The sequence below is a fragment of the Neoarius graeffei genome, chromosome 3, assembly GCF_027579695.1.
Source record: "Neoarius graeffei isolate fNeoGra1 chromosome 3, fNeoGra1.pri, whole genome shotgun sequence".
Classification (NCBI taxonomy): domain Eukaryota; kingdom Metazoa; phylum Chordata; class Actinopteri; order Siluriformes; family Ariidae; genus Neoarius; species Neoarius graeffei.
The window spans coordinates 7,348,285-7,369,686 of NC_083571.1; the positions used below are offsets into that span (position 1 = coordinate 7,348,285).

At 44.7% G+C, this 21,402-nt stretch overlaps 1 protein-coding gene across 4 annotated transcripts in view; it reads right to left on the reverse strand.

The window, feature by feature from the left end:
* Positions 1-21,402, reverse strand: part of sipa1l1 (signal-induced proliferation-associated 1 like 1) — a 213,688-nt gene that overhangs the window by 69,743 nt on the left and 122,543 nt on the right. For all 4 annotated transcript variants that reach the window (XM_060916328.1, XM_060916331.1, XM_060916330.1 and 1 more), the window contains exon 2: positions 2,569-4,314. In XM_060916328.1, the coding sequence (XP_060772311.1) occupies positions 2,569-4,090 (1,522 nt within the window). In that variant the 5' untranslated portion in view covers positions 4,091-4,314. The remainder of the gene's footprint in view (positions 1-2,568; positions 4,315-21,402) is intronic.

Genomic DNA, 21,402 nt, shown 5'->3' on the forward strand with positions numbered 1-21,402 from the left:
AGAACAAAAAAAAAAAAACCACAGCAGAGCGGCGTTCTGTCAACACTGTACACATTGCCATAAATCACAGAATCAGCATCTCTTTACACTTCCAACTCCATGTCTTCAGAACCCTCAGCTCTCTCTCAGCACACTATTGATTCATCAGCGCAGGAGCTCGTGTGTAAGCAACTCCTCGACTGGAATGGAATCGATATCTGAAGTATCAAGTTTGATGACGGTCTCACTTTCCCTTGTAAATCTGCTATAATTTATGACTAAATCTGCTGGCAAATCGTCGATTCTGTTCACGTGACTGCTCTCGGGTTATGCAAGAGCCTTTTATCAGAGTGATCCGTGGTGCGAACAGACCCAGCTTATTTTAGTGAACCGGTGCGTCGGCTTGCGTTCGCGCCATAGATGGTAAAGATTACAGTGCGAGCAATACCCTTATGTGAGAATGATGGAAAACATCAGGACTTGACTTTCACTAAAAACGGTTCGCCTCCTCAGCAGCTAATTCATCACGTCCAACGTGTCTGCACAAGAATCCACAACAAGCTGTCATTTTACGCACTGTTAAAGGTGCAGTGTGCAATTTTTTAACGTGCTTTACGACTTGGAATTATTTGAACGTTCCAAACAGAAAACATGATTTGTAATATTGCTACGCAGTGGATTCGATCAGTTCCTTTGTTTCGGGCTTCCGTTTACGGCTTTCTGGGCCAGAAATTCTCTGAACACAAGTAGCCTAGTTTAAATGTAAATCGCCTATACGTTCAAAATTCAGCGGATCCAACATTTTAACGTCACCTTAAAGTACCATTCCAGCATTGGATGTATTCTTTGGCATAAAATACAATATATTTTATGACAACATGACTAGACAGAGAAATCTTTTAGCTTCAAAATGATATATCAAACATCATTTTTTGACAACGACAAGTATATTAATTTTGCGACCAAAGTCACCTACCCTTTTAATTTCCGCGCGGTAGTGAAACGTGATGTCATCGGCAGGTTCCCCTTCTTGTGTACCACGTGTCGGTCTATTTTTAGACCAGGAAACCCCCAAAGTGAGAGAGTCATTTCTCCTCGTATATGGGGGCCAAAAAAATTGCGAAAAATTTTGAGTTAATCTTTCAGTTAGCTAGATTTACTGGTATTAGCTAGATTTATTGGTATAATTTTTATCGCGTTCTATCCGCCATTGCTGATATGTGCCACGTCACACGGTACACAAGAAGGGGAACCTGCCGATGACATCACGCGCGGAAATTAAAAGGGTAGGTGACTTTCGTCGCAAAATTAATATACTTGTTGTTGTCAAAAAATTATGTTTGATATATCATTTTGAAGCTAAAAGACTTCTCTATCTAGTGATACCATTTATATATGTTGTCAAAATATATTGTATTTTATGCCAAAGAATACATCCAACGGTGGAATGGCACTTTAAGTCGCATCGACCCACCGAGTAGGCGCACTGCTCACCACGGATAAAACTATTTGACAATTGTGTTCCGATTTCTTCATGTGGGTAGTTAAGCTCTGGAGGTCTTCTAAAGGCCAATTTATGCTGACAACACAGTCCTCGCAGATGGCATCGCAGACGGCGTCTGCGAAGCCCCCCCCCCTTCGCAGACTCTCTGCGTGCACCTCCCAAAAATTGTGACCACCGCAGACAGCCTCGCAGACAGCGTCGCAGACAAGAGGGCTCTGATTGGTCCACTCTATATCCGCTGTACACGCACTTCCGCTTCCCTACTTTCCCGGTTTGGTTTGTTTTCACGACCGCCATTTTTAAAAACACGAGCGAAGATGGAGCAGCACGAAGAGCGGTTGATCGAGGAAGTGAGGAAGTACGTACGTCTATACGACTCCAGTTCTAGTCATTATAAGTAACCGGAGGATAAACACTCCACTAACCACACCCACCAACTACTCCTAGCGATTTCGCGACTTCGTGCCCCCTTGCGTTGTGGCGGTGAATAACATCGCGCACGCCTATTACTCCCCGCTCAACGATAAATTACAACTGTCTGCGAAAAGCTATCTGCGAAAGCCTTGTCGCAAGAGCATGCAGAGGCCTTAAGACTACAAACAGACCATCAGCCAGAGCAGTGCGCTAACGTTCAGGAAGTGCAAAACAACACATTAAGCACTGCACTCCTTTTGACCCAACTTCTCCCAACATATAGCTTAGGACCGAGTTTACACCCCAATTTATGGTTGACCTTACGCCAAGTTGGTGCAATTGGCCCCTGCTACTTCAGCTTAAGCTTGTGAGGCAGAAAACACTTCACCAAATGGGGGTGGGGTCAGTTGGAAGGAAAGGGAGTGGCTTGCCGATCATTTTACCGCAACTCCAAAAGAGTTTGAGATTGCAAAGTTCCCAAATCGCTACGATACATCACTGGTCGACATGCACCCTGATCCCCTATGTTTAAAAAGATTTGACTGGTATGATTCATTTCAGAGAATTTTCCTACGCCATTCCAGAAGTAAGTGCTGGGGGGAAAAAATCTATCAAGCACAAAAATAACTCTAGCTTGAAAGCTTGGTGAATAACAAAACCAACACACTCACCTCTTAAATAGAAGTACTTTCGGTAATAATAGGCACCCAAATCCACATGTTCCAAAATGTTGCTTTTTCCCCTCTCATGGTGCATGCTCTTCCCATCTTTGGGCGCTTCTAGCACAGCCACTCCTGCGTTACTGAAATGCGTATTGGGCGCCGACTCACGGGACCCGTCCTCGTCCCTGGAAGAATTAGCCGATCCGCTGCCGATGCTGCCCTGCTTCGAAGGGTTGATGTTCCTCTCGCCTTCACCCCCTATCTCATTACGAAAGCAGGGGCAGCTGAGGACCAGATCGTTGCTTTTATCGTCACCAGGGTCCAGCGCTGGTCCATCCTTGGCACTGAGCTCTTCTTGGCTGCCGCAGGGGGAGCCATAGGCCCCGCTCTGGGTGGATGACAAGGAGGACGAGGTGGAGGCTGAAGCGGCGGCAGCAGCAGAGGCTCCGGTGGTGGTATTCTTCCTTTTGGAGGCGCACTGCCGGTTTTGCACTGCTTCATTCAGGTCAAACAGAATGCTCTGGACATCATAGTGAGCAAAACCCTTCTGACAGACCCAGGGCTTTGGAGGTGGACCTGCATCCTCTGACTTCCCGTCTTCCGCGTCCGAGCCTGCACGAGAGGAGTCCCCTTCTGCCTTCACGCTACGTAACTTGCGGAATATGGACTCGCCTCCGGTTTCAGACTTGGAACGCCGTTTCAGATGCTTTTCTCTTTCCTTGAGGCGACTTGCAGGACTACCTCTCGGGGGTCCCAGGGGCCCATCGGGCAGGTCGAGGGCGGTCTGCTTGTGTGCCACAGTAAGCAGTTCACTTAATTTCTCAGGAGCAGGGCTACGCTGATCGGGGTCGTCAGTCTGATAGGCTTTGAGCATGTCGAAGAAGCTTTCTCCAGAGACGCCGTGCTTGTCAATGGAAGAGGTACTGCCATACTCGCGGTGCATTGGTGTCCAGCCAGAAAAGGACCAACCTTCGTTGCCATCTCCGTCTAGCTCGCTGATCGTAATATCGCTGTTGCTGCGCTGGCGAATGCGACGCATGCCCTTGCGTGGTGAGCCCAAGTAACCATCTGGGGACAGAAAGCGATTGTCTTTGCCCTTGCTCTGGATCTTATTCTTTAGTGTATTCTGAATGTTGCGCAACATGGATGAATCCTGTGGGCTGATCAAGTGACCAAGCTTAGCAGAAAGGTTGCTCTGGGTACTCCCAGAAGTAGCTGATGGCGAGTCAGTCTCCACTGTAATGTGCCACACTCCACCACCACCGCCCCCTCCTCCACTGCCACTCCCACTGCTACCACCACTCCCACTACTACCACTCCCACCATCTTTCCTCGGAGGCCAGTCAGCGACCCGTGCCCGGACTCCCATCTTTGGCACTCCAGGTGTGCCTCCAGAGAGGTGGGTGCTCTCACTGCGTGGAGGAGGTGCCCCTCCATTGGGCAAGCGCAGGCGGCGGGTGTAAAACTCATCTGTGGCGGGCACAGAGCCCCCCACAGAGCGCTCGGTCTGCGAACGCTTCAGGCTGGTCATGGCGAAGTCAAGAGACAGAGCTCAGCACTGGAGCATATTTGCGGAATATTCAATCTCTGGAGATCAGGCGATGCCACTCAGCTAGGACACCAGGTACAACCGAGATGGCACAAGGTAACTTGGATCAAAAAGTCAGTAGTGGTTTCTTTCGAATGGAAATCAAGCCGTGTGGCAACACGGCAAACTGATCAGTGGTCCTTCCCCATCAGTTCTGAGAGTAAACTCTAGAAGAAAGAAAAAGATGGAATTGATGCACATCAGTATCAAGTAAGAGCCAGAGAAAGATCACTTCAAACCACATTAATGGATACTTTAAGCTTTAGTGCACAGTTTACAACTTGCAATAACGCTCCAAGTGGCTTACGCAGCAGAGCAGTTCCACAAACGCAAATCCCGTAAGGAAAGGGCTAATTATTTTTTAATTGCTCTCCTATAATAATTAACGATGCACTTAGGACTGGGGCATAATTCACAGTTCCATTCCGTCAATATCGCTAATGGCCTCAAGTCAAGCAGGAACACCTCGAGTTCACCAACTGCCAGGCGCTGAGGCACAAAACACACGTGCACTTCCGGAAACATTAAGTTTAATCTTATGGCTGCCGAAAGCCAAACAAAATCCCACGAATGCTATAACAAGAAACTAATCAGCAAGGCCTTGCAAAGTTTAAAATGGCTCTAAGCGCATAAAGCTCATGCTCAGGAGCGGCTCATGGACCAGAACTAATATTCAAGTAAAAAATTTAAAAAAGGCCCCTCCCATTAGCACCCCAACCTTGAGGACATATAACAATGTGTGAAAGTCAGTGAAAGTGGAGGCACCTTCCGAGTTGGAAGCATTGGACACGAACCTGCACATCGTTTGCAAAGTGCGTACCATCTGCACTCACCGGCCACATTAATAGGAACTTATTGTTGAGTCTAAGATTCCTGTTCTTGGCTGCAGGAGTGGAACTCAATGTGATCATCTGCTGCTGCTTTTCTGCTTACCACGGTTGTAAAGAGTAATTACACGAGTTACTATATCCTTCCTGGCTCGAACCAATCTGTCCGTTTCCCTTTGAGCTCTATCAACAAGGTGCTTGTTTCCACCCACAGAACTGTCACTCGCTCACCTCACGCAATGTTTTTTTGTTTTTCTGTGTAAACTCTCGAGACTGTGGTGTGTGAAAACCCCAGGAGATCAGCAGTTTCTGAAATACTCAAACCAACACCCATGCCACAGTGAAACAAAGTCGCACTTCACTGTGAGACCACAATTTTTCCCGTTCTGTTGTTTGAACGTTGTGAACATTAACTGAAGCTCTTGATTTGGATCTGCATAAAAAAATTTTAAATAAATAAATAAGCAGGTGGATGCAGGGGTGTTCCCTATTGTACCTTACACATACATGTATGCATTTTCTTTTCTGCATCACAAGACCGACCCTGACTGCCAGAACCAAATTCCTTGCCAACGTCAACATACAACCCCGATTCCAAAAAAGTTGAGACAAAGTACAAATTGTAAATAAAAACGGAATGCAATAATTTACAAATCTCAAAAACTGATATTGTATTCACAATAGAACATAGACAACATATCAAATGTCGAAAGTGAGACATTTTGAAATTTCATGCCAAATATTGGCTCATTTGAAATTTCATGACAGCAACACATCTCAAAAAAGTTGGGACAGGGGCAATAAGAGGCTGGAAAAGTTAAAGGTACAAAAAAGGAACAGCTGGAGGACCAAATTGCAACTCATTAGGTCAACTGGCAATAGGTCATTAACATGACTGGGTATAAAAAGAGCATCTTGGAGTGGCAGCGGCTCTCAGAAGTAAAGATGGGAAGAGGATCACCAATCCCCCTAATTCTGCGCCGACAAATAGTGGAGCAATATCAGAAAGGAGTTCGACAGTGTAAAATTGCAAAGAGTTTGAACATATCATCATCTACAGTGCATAATATCATCAAAAGATTCAGAGAATCTGGAAGAATCTCTGTGCGTAAGGGTCAAGGCCGGAAAACCATACTGGGTGCCCGTGATCTTCGGGCCCTTAGACGCCACTGCATCACATACAGGCATGCTTCTGTATTGGAAATCACAAAATGGGCTCAGGAATATTTCCAGAGAACATTATCTGTGAACACAATTCACCGTGCCATCCGCCGTCGCCAGCTAAAACTCTATAGTTCAAAGAAGAAGCCGTATCTAAACATGATCCAGAAGCGCAGACGTCTTCTCTGGGCCAAGGCTCATTTAAAATGGACTGTGGCAAAGTGGAAAACTGTTCTGTGGTCAGACGAATCAAAATTTGAAGTTCTTTATGGAAATCAGGGACGCCGTGTCATTCGGACTAAAGAGGAGAAGGACGACCCAAGTTGTTATCAGCGCTCAGTTCAGAAGCCTGCATCTCTGATGGTATGGGGTTGCATTAGTGCGTGTGGCATGGGCAGCTTACACATCTGGAAAGACACCATCAATGCTGAAAGGTATATCCAGGTTCTAGAGCAACATATGCTCCCATCCAGACGACGTCTCTTTCAGGGAAGACCTTGCATTTCCCAACATGACAATGCCAAACCACATACTGCATCAATTACAGCATCATGGCTGCGTAGAAGAAGGGTCCGGGTACTGAACTGGCCAGCCTGCAGTCCAGATCTTTCACCCATAGAAAACATTTGGCGCGTCATAAAACGGAAGATACGACAAAAAAGACCTAAGACAGTTGAGCAACTAGAATCCTACATTAGACAAGAATGGGTTAACATTCCTATCCCTAAACTTGAGCAACTTGTCTCCTCAGTCCCCAGACGTTTACAGACTGTTGTAAAGAGAAAAGGGGATGTCTCTCAGTGGGAAACATGGCCTTGTCCCAACTTTTTTGAGATGTGTTGTTGTCATGAAATTTAAAATCACCTAATTTTTCTCTTTAAATGATACATTTTCTCAGTTTAAACATTTGATATGTCATCTATGTTCTATTCGGAATAAAATATGGAATTTTGAAACTTCCACATCATTGCATTCCGTTTTTATTTACAATTTGTACTTTGTCCCAACTTTTTTGGAATTGCGGTTGTAGTTGACCAATAAACCCGATTCTGAATGAAGCAGCACCAGTGAGAAGGATGGTCAGAACATGTTGAGGTTGAACATCACACACTGATCATTTCACTCATGCGCGCACACAACTGGAGATGACTGCTGTCGTCAGTATATTTCACGCAGTTTTATTTCAACGTACTTTGCAAAAAAAAAAAAAGGCATAGCAAAAGTTAAAATGGCGCGAATTTAGTCTAAATGATCTCGCATGTCCGATTACAAAAAACCAAACAACATTACAAAACCTATGACATTTTAAGCTTTAAATTTACTTATTTTATGACATTACATTAACAGCATTTAGCCGACGCTCTTATCCAGTGTGATGTACAACACACCCAGAACAGCCTGGTTTGGGGTTTGGTGCCTTGCTCAAGGGCACTTCAGCTATTCCTGCTAGTCCAGGGAATCGAACCGGCAACCTTTTGGTCCCAAAGCTGTTTCTCTAACCATTAGTCATTTTATTAAACAATTTTTTTTAATTCTATTTTGGTATAATCTAGTTTATCTACTGTATTAGCGCTCTTGGTTATTAACTTAAAAAAAAAAAATTTGCATGCTTTTTGCACCAAGTTATTGGCTGGTAGACGTGTGAAACATAATAAGTGCAGCATAACAAAAGAAAAGAAATCTGAACGAGGCCATGCCTTCTCCACGTTTATCTTGGCAGAGAACGTTGCTCATTTCAAGCATCCATTTCTAGAAAGAAGTAAAACTATCTGCCAAGAAAATACAAAATTTCAATCTTATAACAGGAAATGGCAAATAAACGACTAGGTTCAAGATGCCAAAAGATAATTTTTTGCAGTGTGTTTTTTTTTTTAAAGTCCTAACATTAAAGATTGTTCATTCAGTGTAAAATGAAAGTAAGAATTTAATTCTTGTCCATTTTCAGATTACAACCGTAAAAATTTATGGTAAATCAATAACAGCTCCAAACATGGGCTGAGCTCACGAGCCGTGTTTCACACGGCCAGTTCTGCCATAAATCCCCAAACACGACCCAGAAATTTTACACTAACCCGCGCGAACCGAAATTTTCTTATTTTGTGAAGTCATTTTGTGCATTTCTGTGGACCTTTTTGTCGACGGTCAGCAGTTTCCCGGGGCGTGCCCTAGGGTATTAGGCAGAAAAAGAAATTTACCAGTCAAAAATAATATTTTATATAATCCTGATAAGCGCCGCAGGTGCGAAGACGAGCGCCGCAGGCGCGAAGTCCCTCTAGGGGGGTCTGGGGGCATGCCCCCCCAGAAAATTTTTGAAATTTAGACTTCATTTCCTGCATTCTAGGACATTTTCAGGGTGAAATGGCGTGTAATTTTTGATCAGAAATATTGCATATTTTTACTTTGTATTTTTTTCAGTTTCACTCCTGAATGTATCAGATGTATGTATGGTGTTTGATTTGGTAACAAAAGTGAAAAGAAAATAAACAACAATGAATTGTATATAATCTTTTGATCTAGTTACAGTATTTAATAAAAAAAAAAAAAAACCAACAGTATTCTATTTTACCATACCCCAATGAAACCCCCTTGTTAATCAATGTATCACACATACCTTTTCTGTCTTTTTGTGGAAAAACGAATCAGTTTTTGTCACATTCAATTTGGGGCGTTTGTTGGGATTCATCTTGATCCAGAAGAGTGAGTCAGCAAAAAAAAATGCGGTTCTCCCGCCAAGAAAGAGGAAACTACAACGCAGGGTGTTTGGCAATTTTCGACCAATCAGAATTCGCGATTTATTCAGTCCGCATGTTACAAGATTCAGTGCGGGCCAAAATGGCGGAAACGATGAAATATTCTGATTTTTCATTTCAAGTTTTCAGTATTTTTCGTATTAAACTGTGTTTCTTACGATTTGTAAATGATGGCGGAACCACACACGGACTGGCCATCGGGAGTAGCGGGAGTTTTCCCAGTGGGCCGGTGGTTCAGTGTGGGCCAGCGGAGAAAAAAAAAAAAAAACAGTTGCGCGCTGGCCTTTAATATGATAAGCAATGTTAACAGTTTCTTTAACAAACTGTTAACATTGCTTATCATATTAAAGGCCAGCGCGCAACTGTAATAAGCAATGTTAACAGTTTGTTAAAGAAACTGTTAACATTGCTTATCATATTAAAGGCCAGCGCGCAACTGTTTTTTTTTTTTTTTTCTCCGCCGGCCCACGCTGAACCACCAGCCCACCGGGAAAACTCCCACTACTCCCGATGGCCAGTCCGTGTGTGGGCGGAACATAACTGGATTTATCGGATGACATGTGGGAGTATTCATGTGCGAAAATTTTCGGCATTATCGTCCGTTTCAGTATCCGTCTGTGTGTATACTTGCCCGTTGAAATCGGCAATCGCCCGTCAAATTTACGGGTGGACGGGTCTCTGCCTAATACCTTAGCGTGCCCGGTGCTTTCCAAAACGTAGCGTTCTTATTGTCAGACTTGGAAACGAGCCTTGAATGGAAGAAAAATTCGAGTTTTGAGAGCTTTGCTGGCGAAGCTCGGAGGGTTTAGAATGACCAGGTCGTGTGTTTAGTTAAATATCTTCACGAGTTTATCATCATATTGACAGAAACTTTATACTTTACACTTCCCTATGTGCCCACTGCCAAATAATATTACAGTTTTTAAATTACTTAAATTAGATGAAACACAAAACTCGTCCGGTGGCACGGTGGTGTAGTGGTTAGCGCTGTCACCTCACAGCAAGAAGGTCCGGGTTCGAGCCCCGGGGCCGGTGAGGGCCTTTCTGTGCGGAGTTTGCATGTTCTCCCCGTGTCCGTGTGGGTTTCCTCCGGGTGCTCCGGTTTCCCCCACAGTCCAAAGACATGCAGGTTAGGTTAACTGGTGACTCTAAATTGAGCGTAGGTGTGAATGTGAGTGTGAATGGTTGTCTGTGTCTATGTGTCAGCCCTGTGATGACCTGGCGACTTGTCCAGGGTGTACCCCGCCTTTCACCCGTAGTCAGCTGGGATAGGCTCCAGCTTGCCTGCGACCCTGTAGAACAGGATAAAGCGGCTACAGATAATGAGATGAGATGAGACAAAACTCGTCCCCTTCCTCAGTCCCACCGGACTTGGCGCCGAGAGCCCACTTCCGCATTCATAAAGACTGTTCCCATAGTAACGGCACGATCACGGTCACTCTTTCGGTTTTGATTGGTTTCTCTTTCACCAAGATGGTTTCTCTTTTACTTTAACTGCTGTTTATTGCACTTTTTAACAGAATCAGAATGATTCCTTACATATTTGTGATGCAACATTTGCATTATGTATATTTCGTAAAATCAAAACTTGTTAAAAGGTATTGATTATTTTCAGATGTGTATACACACACACACACACACCAGAATATTAATCTTCAGAGTTGCTGAATCTTGTGTTATTGTGGTTTATAGTAAAGACAGATTCAGTGTAATACGACTCGATTGCAGCAATTTGTATTTTGGTTTTTTTTTGTCTTAAATGCACTCGAAATTATTTAAGGTTTCTGCTTTTATTGCAGGAACTCGTAGAAGATTTTATTGATCATTATAGTGATTTGTAAAGTTCTGGTTAATGATAAGAAACTAAATTTAAACTTTGTTATAACAAGTGTTAAATGCCTAATAAAATATAATTCACACTTAAAATTAATGCTTTTATTTTGCTTTTTTTAAAGGCTCAATTGCAGCTTCAGAAGTCACCGGATTGCACCAAGAAGAAAAAAAAAAAAAAAAAAAAAAAAACACCACCGAACTAGAAAAGCACTCGGAGAGCGCAGACCTCCGCCAAGAATCCTTTAAAAAAAATCCAGGATCCAGAAGGTGATCCGGATCACCGACAGAATTTAACGGATTGTTACTTGTGCCCAGTCACACCTCTGGAAAAAATTTCAGAGCAATCCGTTCATTACTTTTTCCGTAATGTTGCTAACAGACAAACCAACAAACAAACAAAACAAACACTACTGAAAACATAACCTCCTTGGCAGAGGTTTAAAAAAAAAAAAAACCTCCCCCAGTCGCAACCAAATTCCACTCCCTACTTTCAGAAAAACATTCCCAACCTTCCCAATCCTGGCTAAGCCGCTGGCCCCAAATATTGGTTTCATCAACATCCTTGATTATTATACAACAGTTATTCCACAAAATCGAGTTGTACATGAGCTGATAAGGTGCATTGTTTGGTTTGTTTGGGGTTTTTTGGGGGGCAAATTCGATTTAAAAAACAAACAAACCACAAAACATCCGACAATCATTTCCGCTTAGGTGGACGACTTTAAAAAAAAAAATTAATCGACGGCTGCACGTACGGACTTGTGTGTTTTTGGGGGGGGGGGTTTTTTGTAGAAAATTGCCCTCTTGCTGTAGAATAGCTTTAGACATTTATTTAATTCTTCATTGGGCATTTCAGTCGTGTGTCATTTTCAGACTTTTGAACCAGTCTTTATTTAAAAAATAAATTTAAAAAAAAATGCTACGTTCTTACCATCAAATCCTTTCATTCCATATTTTGTTGCTTTTGTTTTTGAGTCGAGTTTTTATTTCGTCCTCGGTTGGTTCAGCAACACGCTCCGCCATTTTGTTTTTCTCTCCTCACAGCTGATATCCTAGTAGTAGTACTACTGCGAGTAGCCAATCAGAGCACACGATTGCTCATATCTAGTGAACGTCGACACAATAATAACTGGTATCCTAGAAAAATTAAAATCATCCGAGCCCCAACAGAGACCCCTCTTTGCTCCGACTGGTTGCACTCTGGTGGTCCACATCATCCTGTTTCCAGAACCGGAGGAACCACGGAGACACGAGCTTCATCTCCGAGCAGATATTTTATTCAAGTTGAATCACCAAACACGACACCCACTGTTCGGAGTTAAAAATAACTGACTGCATCTTAAAACTACCTTCGTTACTGAAACTCATTCAAATGCAAAAAAAAACAGAGGCGTGGAGTCACTTTGGGAAACGGTTCAATTCAAGCGTCCCCTTAAATTGACGTTTCGAATCTTTTTGTACACATCGTTTAGGATTACAGACACCGATATGATGCATCTTTTCCCATAAACAATTCACCCCCCCAGACTAGTTCAAACGCTCGCTAGAACGAATCCGTCACTGCTAAGCACTTCACTTCCTGTTGAAGCGACACCTCAGCATGTAGAAGCAAATCATCTCTGAAGCAGCTGCATGTGGGACTTTACAGCATGACGTGATGTAATGACAATTACTCAGTGGAACATTGGAAAAGGACCTTCTGGGGAAATTTAGAAACCGGCTCGTTCCGTAAACTCGAACCGTTCCTGTTCCATAGTGTGAAACGCTCCATGAGAATTTCCCTCGTGACACATTCAGGATCGGCTCCGAAATGTCAGTTTTCTTAGTTGCCTAGCAACCGTGTGCCGAGCGTTTTCTGCCGTAGCGTGGCGATGCTAGCGGGTTAACCTTAACGAGCGAGATAGAGAGGAGAGGAAGTCTAAAATAGACACTGAGGAGGAGGAGGGAAACGGAGTGACATAACCGCAGTGTGACTTCATTTACCTCCAGCTGAGCGGGACGCGGGGCTTTGACTCGACTCAATTGAACACAGCTTCACATCGGCGCCCGTAAACACGCGGACGGGAAACTTTTCATTCAGCAGATACGAGCAAAGAACGACGAAGACATCGTTCTTCATCTCTCAGCTCGTATTAAAGGACGGTTGTTGTGTCGTCTCTGTATGACTCGGTTTGTAGCAGCAGACACAGAAGTAGTTCCTGTATGAGGTCATGTTCCTGTCACTGTGTCTCCAAAAAGCAGAGTGTGAGAGGCAGAGCAGGTAACACACACACACTTATGCAAACTCCATCCAGGAATGTGTGAAGTCATGGGAATTTCCATTCCTGGAAGTGAACAGTCACCGAGTACGGCCTTCTCGCGCTTCCTCTCGTCTCGCACATCGCGAGGTGATCTGGAGGTCGCGCTCCAGGTGCTGCACTCAGGATGAGCACGAATCTGAAAGTGAGTCACACACAGCTGTCAGAATGACAGCTCAGAACCTGGTGCAGCATCCGCCCTTCCCTTTCCAGCCCGGGGGGTGCGTGGTGCAACACGGCACGGCTAATGAGAACGCGGCACCTGTGAGAGGCAACGTGTGAGGAACATGACGAGAAACACCACCAAGATATCAGTTACAAAAAAAAAAAAAACACGTGAGAATGAAATGAGCGCAAGGCAAAGTAATAAAGCGCAAATCCGTCCGAGTGTGTGTTTCTGCGTCTGTTCTTACTCACGAACCCTAAAAGTCGACACGAGTAAACGTTTCTGACGTAAAGAGAAAAGACGATCGACACAAAGCGATCGTTACGGACCTGAAGCTCTAACGTGGTCTTAAAGAAACTGGAGGTGATGAAGGTCTCCGGACAGAACGAAGCTGGGGAAGAGGAGAGCTGCACTGACATTTTTATAACCGTTCTCACAGCACGCAGAGCTCAAACACGCCTCATAATGACGCCTTCTGCTGGAAAAAGGACGCACACAGACAACCGGCGTCCTCCGTTTATAACCAGACAGCACAGGGGTCTGCGTGTCCCTCTCCATCTCCCTCAGCCTCTCCGCATGCATCTATCCATCTCACCCTGTATCTCTCACCATGTCTCACTCCCCCCCCCCACCAGTGTCTTTTTCCAGGTGTGTCTCACTCCATGTCTTTCTCTGCATGTATCCAGCTGTCTCACTCTGTCTCCGTCTCACACTCGGCGCACACACGTCTCTCTCTCCCCACCCATCTCTTTTTCCAGGTGTCTCACACTGTCACTGCATGTATCCATCTGTCTCACTCAGTATCGCTTTTTCCAAGCGTCTCACCGTCTCTGCATGTATCTATCTATCTCTCTCCCCACCAGCATCTTTTTCCAGGTGTCTCACTCCATGTCTTTTCTCTGCATGTATCCATCTGTCTCACTCTGTATCTGTCTCTCCCCCACCACCAGTGTCTTTTTCCAGGTGTCTCACTCCATGTCTTTTCTCTGCATGTATCCATCTCCCTGTCTCACCCCCCAACCAGTGTCTTTTTCCAGGTGTCTCACTCCATGTCTTTTCTCTGCATGTATCCATCTGTATCTGTCTCTCCCCCACCACCAGTGTCTTTTTCCAGGTGTCTCACTCCATGTCTTTTTCTCTACATGTATCCATCTCCCTGTCTCACCCCCCAACCAGTGTCTTTTTCCAGGTGTCTCACTCCATGTCTTTTCTCTGCATGTATCCAGCTGTCTCACTCGCTCTCTCAGCATCTTTTTCCAAGTGTCTCACTCGGTCTCTCTGCATGCATCTATCCATCTCGCCCTGTCTCACTTTGAGTCTCTCCCTGTGTCTGTTTCTCCCCCCCCCCATCAGTGTCTTTTTCCAAATGTCTCTCACTACGTCTCCCTGTCTCTCTCTCTCTCTAGGTGTCTCTATGTACCCATCTGTCTGTCTCTCTCAGCATCTCATTTCCAAGTGTCTGTCTCTCTGCATGTATCTATACGTCTCACCCCTTGTCTCACTCTATCAGTCTCCCTATGCGTCTCTCTCCAAATGTCTCACTCCATGTCTTTTCCTGCATGTATCCATCTGTCTCACTGTTTCTGTCCCCATCAGTGTCTCTCTGCATGTATCCATCTGTCTCACTCTTTATCCGTCTCCTTGTCAGTGTGCGCACGTCTCGCTGCATTGCTTTTTCCCGATGTCTCACTGTGTCGCTCTGCATGTATCCATCTGTCTCACTGTGCGTGTCAGTATCTCTTTCCAAGTGTCTCACTGTCTCTCCACATGTACATCTGTCTTGCTCTCTCTTTTGCTGTCTCACTATGTCTCGCTCACTCAGAGTGCGTCTCCATCAGCGTCTCTTTTTCCAGGTGTCTCCCTCTGAGACTCTCTACATGTATCTACTGGTCTCTCTCTCTCTCTCTCAGTCAGGTGTCTTACCCCACGTCTTTCTCTGTATGCATCTCTCTCACTCCCTGTATCCAGTCTCCTGTCCCTCTTCGTGCTGATTATAAATCCCTCGCTTCACACGTCTGGGGTTTGGACACCTGCAGTAGGAGGTGTGATATGCGAGCGCATCACTGTACGTATGCGAGAGGCTGCAGTGCTGCTCTCGCCATCATCCTACAGCCGCATGACTTCAACCCAGACGGTGAGAGCTGGAGACGCTGTCTCATCTCCTCTCGTCCTACGTCTTTACATCGACATCGCCGCACTGTCAAGACCTCATTAAAAAACAAACACAGTGTCCTGCTCCGTGCTGTCCTGCACGCTCACTCCGGGTCACGACCACGCCCCCTTTACTTATACACTGCACTTGGATCAGAAATTTATTTAAGCATGTCCAAATCATCCTTCTACTTCGCAGTCGTAAAAGCACGTTCTCGAGGAATATTTTCACTTGAGAACAATTGAGGAACGTAGGACTCTTCCGTAACTCAAAGAAAGGAACGATAAGGTAGAATGTGCAGCAAGAGGTGGAAAATCTGCTGCTGGTGTCAACGCAGGATATATATCGAGAGAAATGTACACCGTCGCAGAGATCTTCTAGACACGTCTCGCTGCTCGGCAGCCATCTTGGGGCAGTTATTTCAGGATAACAAGATCAGGATCCGAAATCTAAATGAAGTGTAGTTTCGATGGCCACTAGGGGGAGAAAAAAAAAAAAAAAAAAAAAAAAAAAAAAAAAGAGTGCTCCGAGAGTGCAATATCACTCGCTGGTAACTGTACCACAATACGACTGAATTTAACAAAATTACAATATACACATTACTGACAACGCCAAATTCTGCCAAGTGTCGTGAAATTCTTCCAAAAATTTAAAGTTGACTTCAGATTCCCAGAACGGACATCGCCGCGACATAATCCCCCTTTCAGCCGGCAGGGGATTAAAACTATTTGGGGGTTGAAGGGGCGGGATATACGCATACAAGCCACCATATACGGCGTTAGACTTTTCCCATCCATTTCTAATCAGGATTATTCTTCTTCTATAGCAGGGGGTTTTCAAAGTGTGGGAGAGTCCGCCCCCCCTCAGAGAGCAAATAAACAGCAGCACCCCCCTCACAATTTTTGTTGTTGCTACACTTATGTTCCATTTGTATTTTTTAAAAAATGGTTGTTGTACACATTTTTATTTTTTTCTTTTACACATTTTAAACATCTGTGCTTTTCTTTTTAAAACATCTTGTTTTAAACATCTCATAGCATCGTTAGCTAGCACCTCTTGGCAGACAACACACTGTGGCAGTGGAGCATCTTCAGATCCAGTCCATGAAAATCCAAACGTTAAATAATCGTGGTCATACTTCCTTCTTTTTTCAGTCCCCCCAGGATTCCGCAGGCCTTTGTGATTGTTGCGGGCTAAAATGTCTGATGTTGCGGGGGTTTTCCAAAAAATTGCGATGAAAGTTGTGGCGTTCTTTAGGTTTTTGTTGCGATTACATTGCGGGAGGAAGTGAAAGTTGCGAGAAATTGTTGCGATTTTCTCTTTTTGTGATTAAAATTGAGTGATATGTTAAATATTAAGTTATTACCGAAAAACTATTGATTAAAAAAACAAAGACACTGAGAAATGGTCCTATAAACAACTTGACCAATATGAAAGATTAGCAGGACTACAAAAATGCAGAAAAATAGGCTTTACTTATCCAAATGCACCTGTTGGTTCAAAAGTTAAAGTGCAGAGAACCTCACAGCACAACATGAAGTTACCTTAAAATATAATATAAATGCCTCAGCTTTCAAGTAAGAAAAAAAAAAACTATTAATACTAGTACTGTGTGCAGGCAGTCTCTCCTGAAGACTAAATTAAACAATAATTATAAACTAATAAAATAAATGGCTCAGGCTTCATAGAAGAAAAAAAAAAAAATTGAACAGAATCTCACTCTATGATGCTGAAGCTGCCTAAACAATGGAAAATAAAATACCATTTTGGTAAAAATGTTGGCATCCATTAATTTCTTGTATTAAGTAAAAAAAAATAAATAAAGTGCGCACAGTCCTTCACTGTAAACATAACACACTTTCAGTAACAGAATTTAAGCCAACAGAAACACTGACTCGCACATGCAGTGTTGCCAGATACTGCTGACATTTTCCAGCCCAAAATATGTTCAAAACCCGCCAAAATGCACTGGAAACCACCCAATCTGGCAACACTGCGCACATGCTGCTTCTCTTGAACGTATACACGGAAGTAAGGCGGAAGGTAGTTTGTCGACGTCACCTCAAGACGACGCCAACGATTGGTCAAATTTGTGGGAAGGTTGCGTTGATTGGATATAATTGCAACACCGCCCTGAACTCGCGGGGATTGGTTGAATTTGCGTTGAAGTTGCAAATCGCAACATCGCGAAATCCTGGAGGGTCTGATTTTTTGCTTGGCCCAGACTCTGTCTCCTCACTCACTGTAGCTTTAGGTACTAAAAATCGATCCATTTTGTCTCTGGCAAAGGCTAGCTGAAGTTCGCTAAATGTACGCAATAGTAACTTATTCTGGTTTATGTTTCCTCACGTTGCGCCCCCCCCTGAAGAACTCTGGCGCCCCCCAGGGGAGGCGCGCCCCACACTTTGAAAAGCCCTGTTCTATAGCATCTCTGATCATCGAGACCTCCATGTAAATCAGAACGATATGAATCAAGGTGTTACGGTTCCAGTTCGTCCCTGATCAGATGGTTGATTTATTTTTTCCCCCCACAAAACATCCATTATTTAGTAAAGATCATGAATATGCAAACTTCGGTTTAAAAAAAGTTCAACACAAAGGCCATTTGAGTTCAAACGAACAAAAGCATCAGCATTGATGACAGTGCTGTCGTTTTCCTCAGCAGGATCAGGGTTATGTAATTACATGAAATAATATTTGTTGTATTTTGCGGCCAACGGTGCACACGGACCTTTTAACTGCGTGCGCAAGGCGAAATAATGAGCGATCAGGAAATATTTTTGTTCAAAAAAGACGGCAGGGGGTTGGGTTATAATCTGAAACGTCTCCATGTGGCTAACTTGATGAAGCGTGATGCAATAAGCAGAGACAAAGCGTGGAGTTCTTGTTCCTGGGGTTTGTGCCAACTGTGAATGTTCCTCAGCCTCGCATTCCGTCTTCTCCGTTACTGTGTGTAAGAGAACGACGAGCTACAATATAAATCCATCCAGAGAAATACTGGACTCTTTGGGACAGCGCTGGTTTGTCTGGAGGTCAGTGATGACCCTTCACTTGTTCACCCTTGACGTTCTTGACAGGAACATGGTCATGTTTACCGCGCCGAATACGAACAAACCAAACTCAGGAGGGGTGTTTAACCGTCACCTCAGTGCCACCATGGAAGGAGTCTCCAGTGTCGGCATTTTAACAGCTCTTTAGGTTTTCCCAACACAGTGTGTCTTTGGTCACATGACGCACTACTCTGGAAGAGTTTGGTGTCTTATGATCTTCGAGAGTAAGGCTGGTGAAGGAGCTCATGTTTAAAGTCACAGCAATTTGCGCTTGCTGACTGGAGGAGAAAAAAAAAGCGCCTGTTTTTCATCGATCATCTCAGATCAGTGATCCAGATCAGCACCAAAAGTCACAGCAACATAATTCAGCCCAGAGATCTTCTCGGCTGATTAAAAATCACATTTGTTAATAAATGAAACGATGTCCTCGTTGGTAACTGACTGCTGTGGTTCAAGTGGAATAAAATACTTCAGGATGTGCGGTTTTAGAAAATAAATCCACTTGATCACTGATTATTTTCCTACAGCAGTACGTCCCTGTGGTCCGTGATCCTCTGCTGTGTGAGAGAAGCCGTGGAGGGTTATCATGAGACAGACTGAGCCGCTCATCGTGGAGATCACCATCTCCGACAAGGAGCCATAGCAACGCAGTGAGGGGGACGGTGGGAGGAAAGGGCCAAAAATAGCTGAGAAAAACGAGGGGGGGGGACGACGAACTCTGTGGTGCAATTAACAGAAAAGCCTGTCAAACACCATGGCGTGTAATTCTAGGCTTTCAGAGCAGCACAAGAAATGGAAGAAAGAAAAAAGAAAAAATTGGTGTTGGTCCAAGTTTGTCTCTTCATAAACACCGCTGCAGATCAAACAGCTCGTCTCTGCTCAGACAAATGATGCATCGATACCAGGTTTTTTCCCCCCAAACAGAGTCGGAGGACGTTTTTATTCCGGTAATCTTCATGACGACACTGATCCAGGACACACCATTATTATATTTCACTCAGTTTATGTTTATCTTGTTTGAACAGGGCTAAGTGTGCATGCGCTTACACCCCTAGACTCGTACTCTCTACGTGTCCTGGGATATCCAAGCGCGAACAGGCTCCAATAATCCGATCTGGGACGCGTAACATTTGGAGCACAAAAGTGTCTGAATCTTTCCTTAGTCGACTGATAACCATTTAGCGCCGTTTCTAAACAGGAGCAAGTTCTCCAGCGCTAGGCTCGTGGATAATGCTAACGCGCTAACAGCACAGCTTTTCGCAGCGTCTCGAGTTCAAGTTTAATTCGAGACCAACATTAATCGAAATGCTGGAAAAGCCTGAAGGACGTACAGTGTTAGGATTTAAAGCTCATAAGCAACGGTTTTCATTTTATGCACATTTGAAACTTTATATGTTAAAAAACCCTCTAATTTTCTTCTGGTCCCAAGAAGTGTTAAGTAACAATTAAAATAAGTTAGCGCGGATCGCGGCGAATTTCTGTTCGGCTATTTTCGTGACCACTTAGCGCATGACGTCATTCAAGACAAACAAACCGCTTGAGTTGAGTCCACTTCCGGTTACTTACATTGCCGTTCGGCTCGAGTGCAGACGTGCGTTCAGGAATTTCTAAAGAAACCCCCCCATGCCTTATTGTTGTGCAGTGAACTGTAACAACGGGACCGGTTCAGGAAGAAGTTTTACCTTTTTCCGAGAGAGAAGAGGCAGAGAGAGTGGATTGGCTTTTTCCAGAAGTGGAGCAGAGGCGGAGCGAGAGGGTTGGCTTTTTCCGAAAAAGGAGAAGAGGCGAAGCAAGTGGGTTGGCTTTTTCCGAAAGAGGACTAAGAGGCGGAGAGCGCGGGTTGGCTTTTTCAGAAAGAGGAGAAGAGGCGGAGCGAGCAGGTTGGCTTTTTCCAAAAAAGGAGAAGAGGCAGAGCGAGCGGGTTGTGGCGTGAAGCCAGAGGGTTATTTATTTTTTTTCCGGAAGAGGAGATGAGGCGGAGCGAGCGGGTTGGCTTTTTCCGAAAGAGGAGAAGAGGCGGAGCGAGCAGGTTGGCTTTTTCCAAAAAAGGAGAAGAGGCAGAGCGAGCGGGTTGTGGCGTGAAGCCAGAGGGTTATTTATTTTTTTTCCGGAAGAGGAGATGAGGCGGAGCGAGCGGGTTGGCTTTTTCCGAAAGAGGAGAAGAGGCGGAGCGAGCAGGTTGGCTTTTTCCAAAAAAGGAGAAGAGGCAGAGCGAGCGGGTTATGGAGTGAAGCCAGAGGGTTGGGGTTTTTTTCCGAAAGAGGAGAAGAGGCGGAGCGAGCGGGTTGGCTTTTTCCGAAAGAGGAGAAGAGGCGGAGCGAGCGGGTTGGCTTTTTCCGAAAGAGGAGAAGAGGCAGCGCGAGCGGGTTGGCTTTTTCCGAAAGAGAAGAGGCGGAGCGAGAGGGTTGGCTTTTTCCGAAAGAGAAGAGGCAGAGCGAGCAGGTTGGCTTTTTCCAAAAAAGGAGAAGAGGCAGAGCGAGCGGGTTGTGGCGTGAAGCCAGAGGGTTGGGGTTTTTTTCCAGAAGAGGAGATGAGGCGGAGCGAGCAGGTTGGCTTTTTCCGAAAGAGGAGAAGAGGCGGAGCGAGCAGGTTTGCTTTTTCCGAAAAAAGAGAAGAGGCGGAGAGAGCAGGTTGTGGCGTGAAGCCAGAGGGTTGTTTTTTTCCGGAAGAGGAGACGAGGCGGAGAGAGTGGATTGTGCGCGTGAAACAAAATCAAGCAGTCAAAGAAGAAACGGAGCAGCAACGGCCATAGGGTCGGACATGTACGGTTTCACCTCTCGATATTCAGTTTGGAGAGTTCCTGCTTCAAAATCACTATCGCTCACGACCAAAGTCCGTACACGTGTGCTCGGTTCGCAGGTAAACACAGAGCTGCTCCCGGTCTGTTTGGCTTAAATGATGCCACGACGACGCCCCCTGGCGGTGAAAGTGTGCATAAGTGAGATGTAAACAAACCTTCGGAAATTGGGCAAAACAGTATATTTTAACCGTTTTATTCAATTTTAGGCTGCAAATTAGA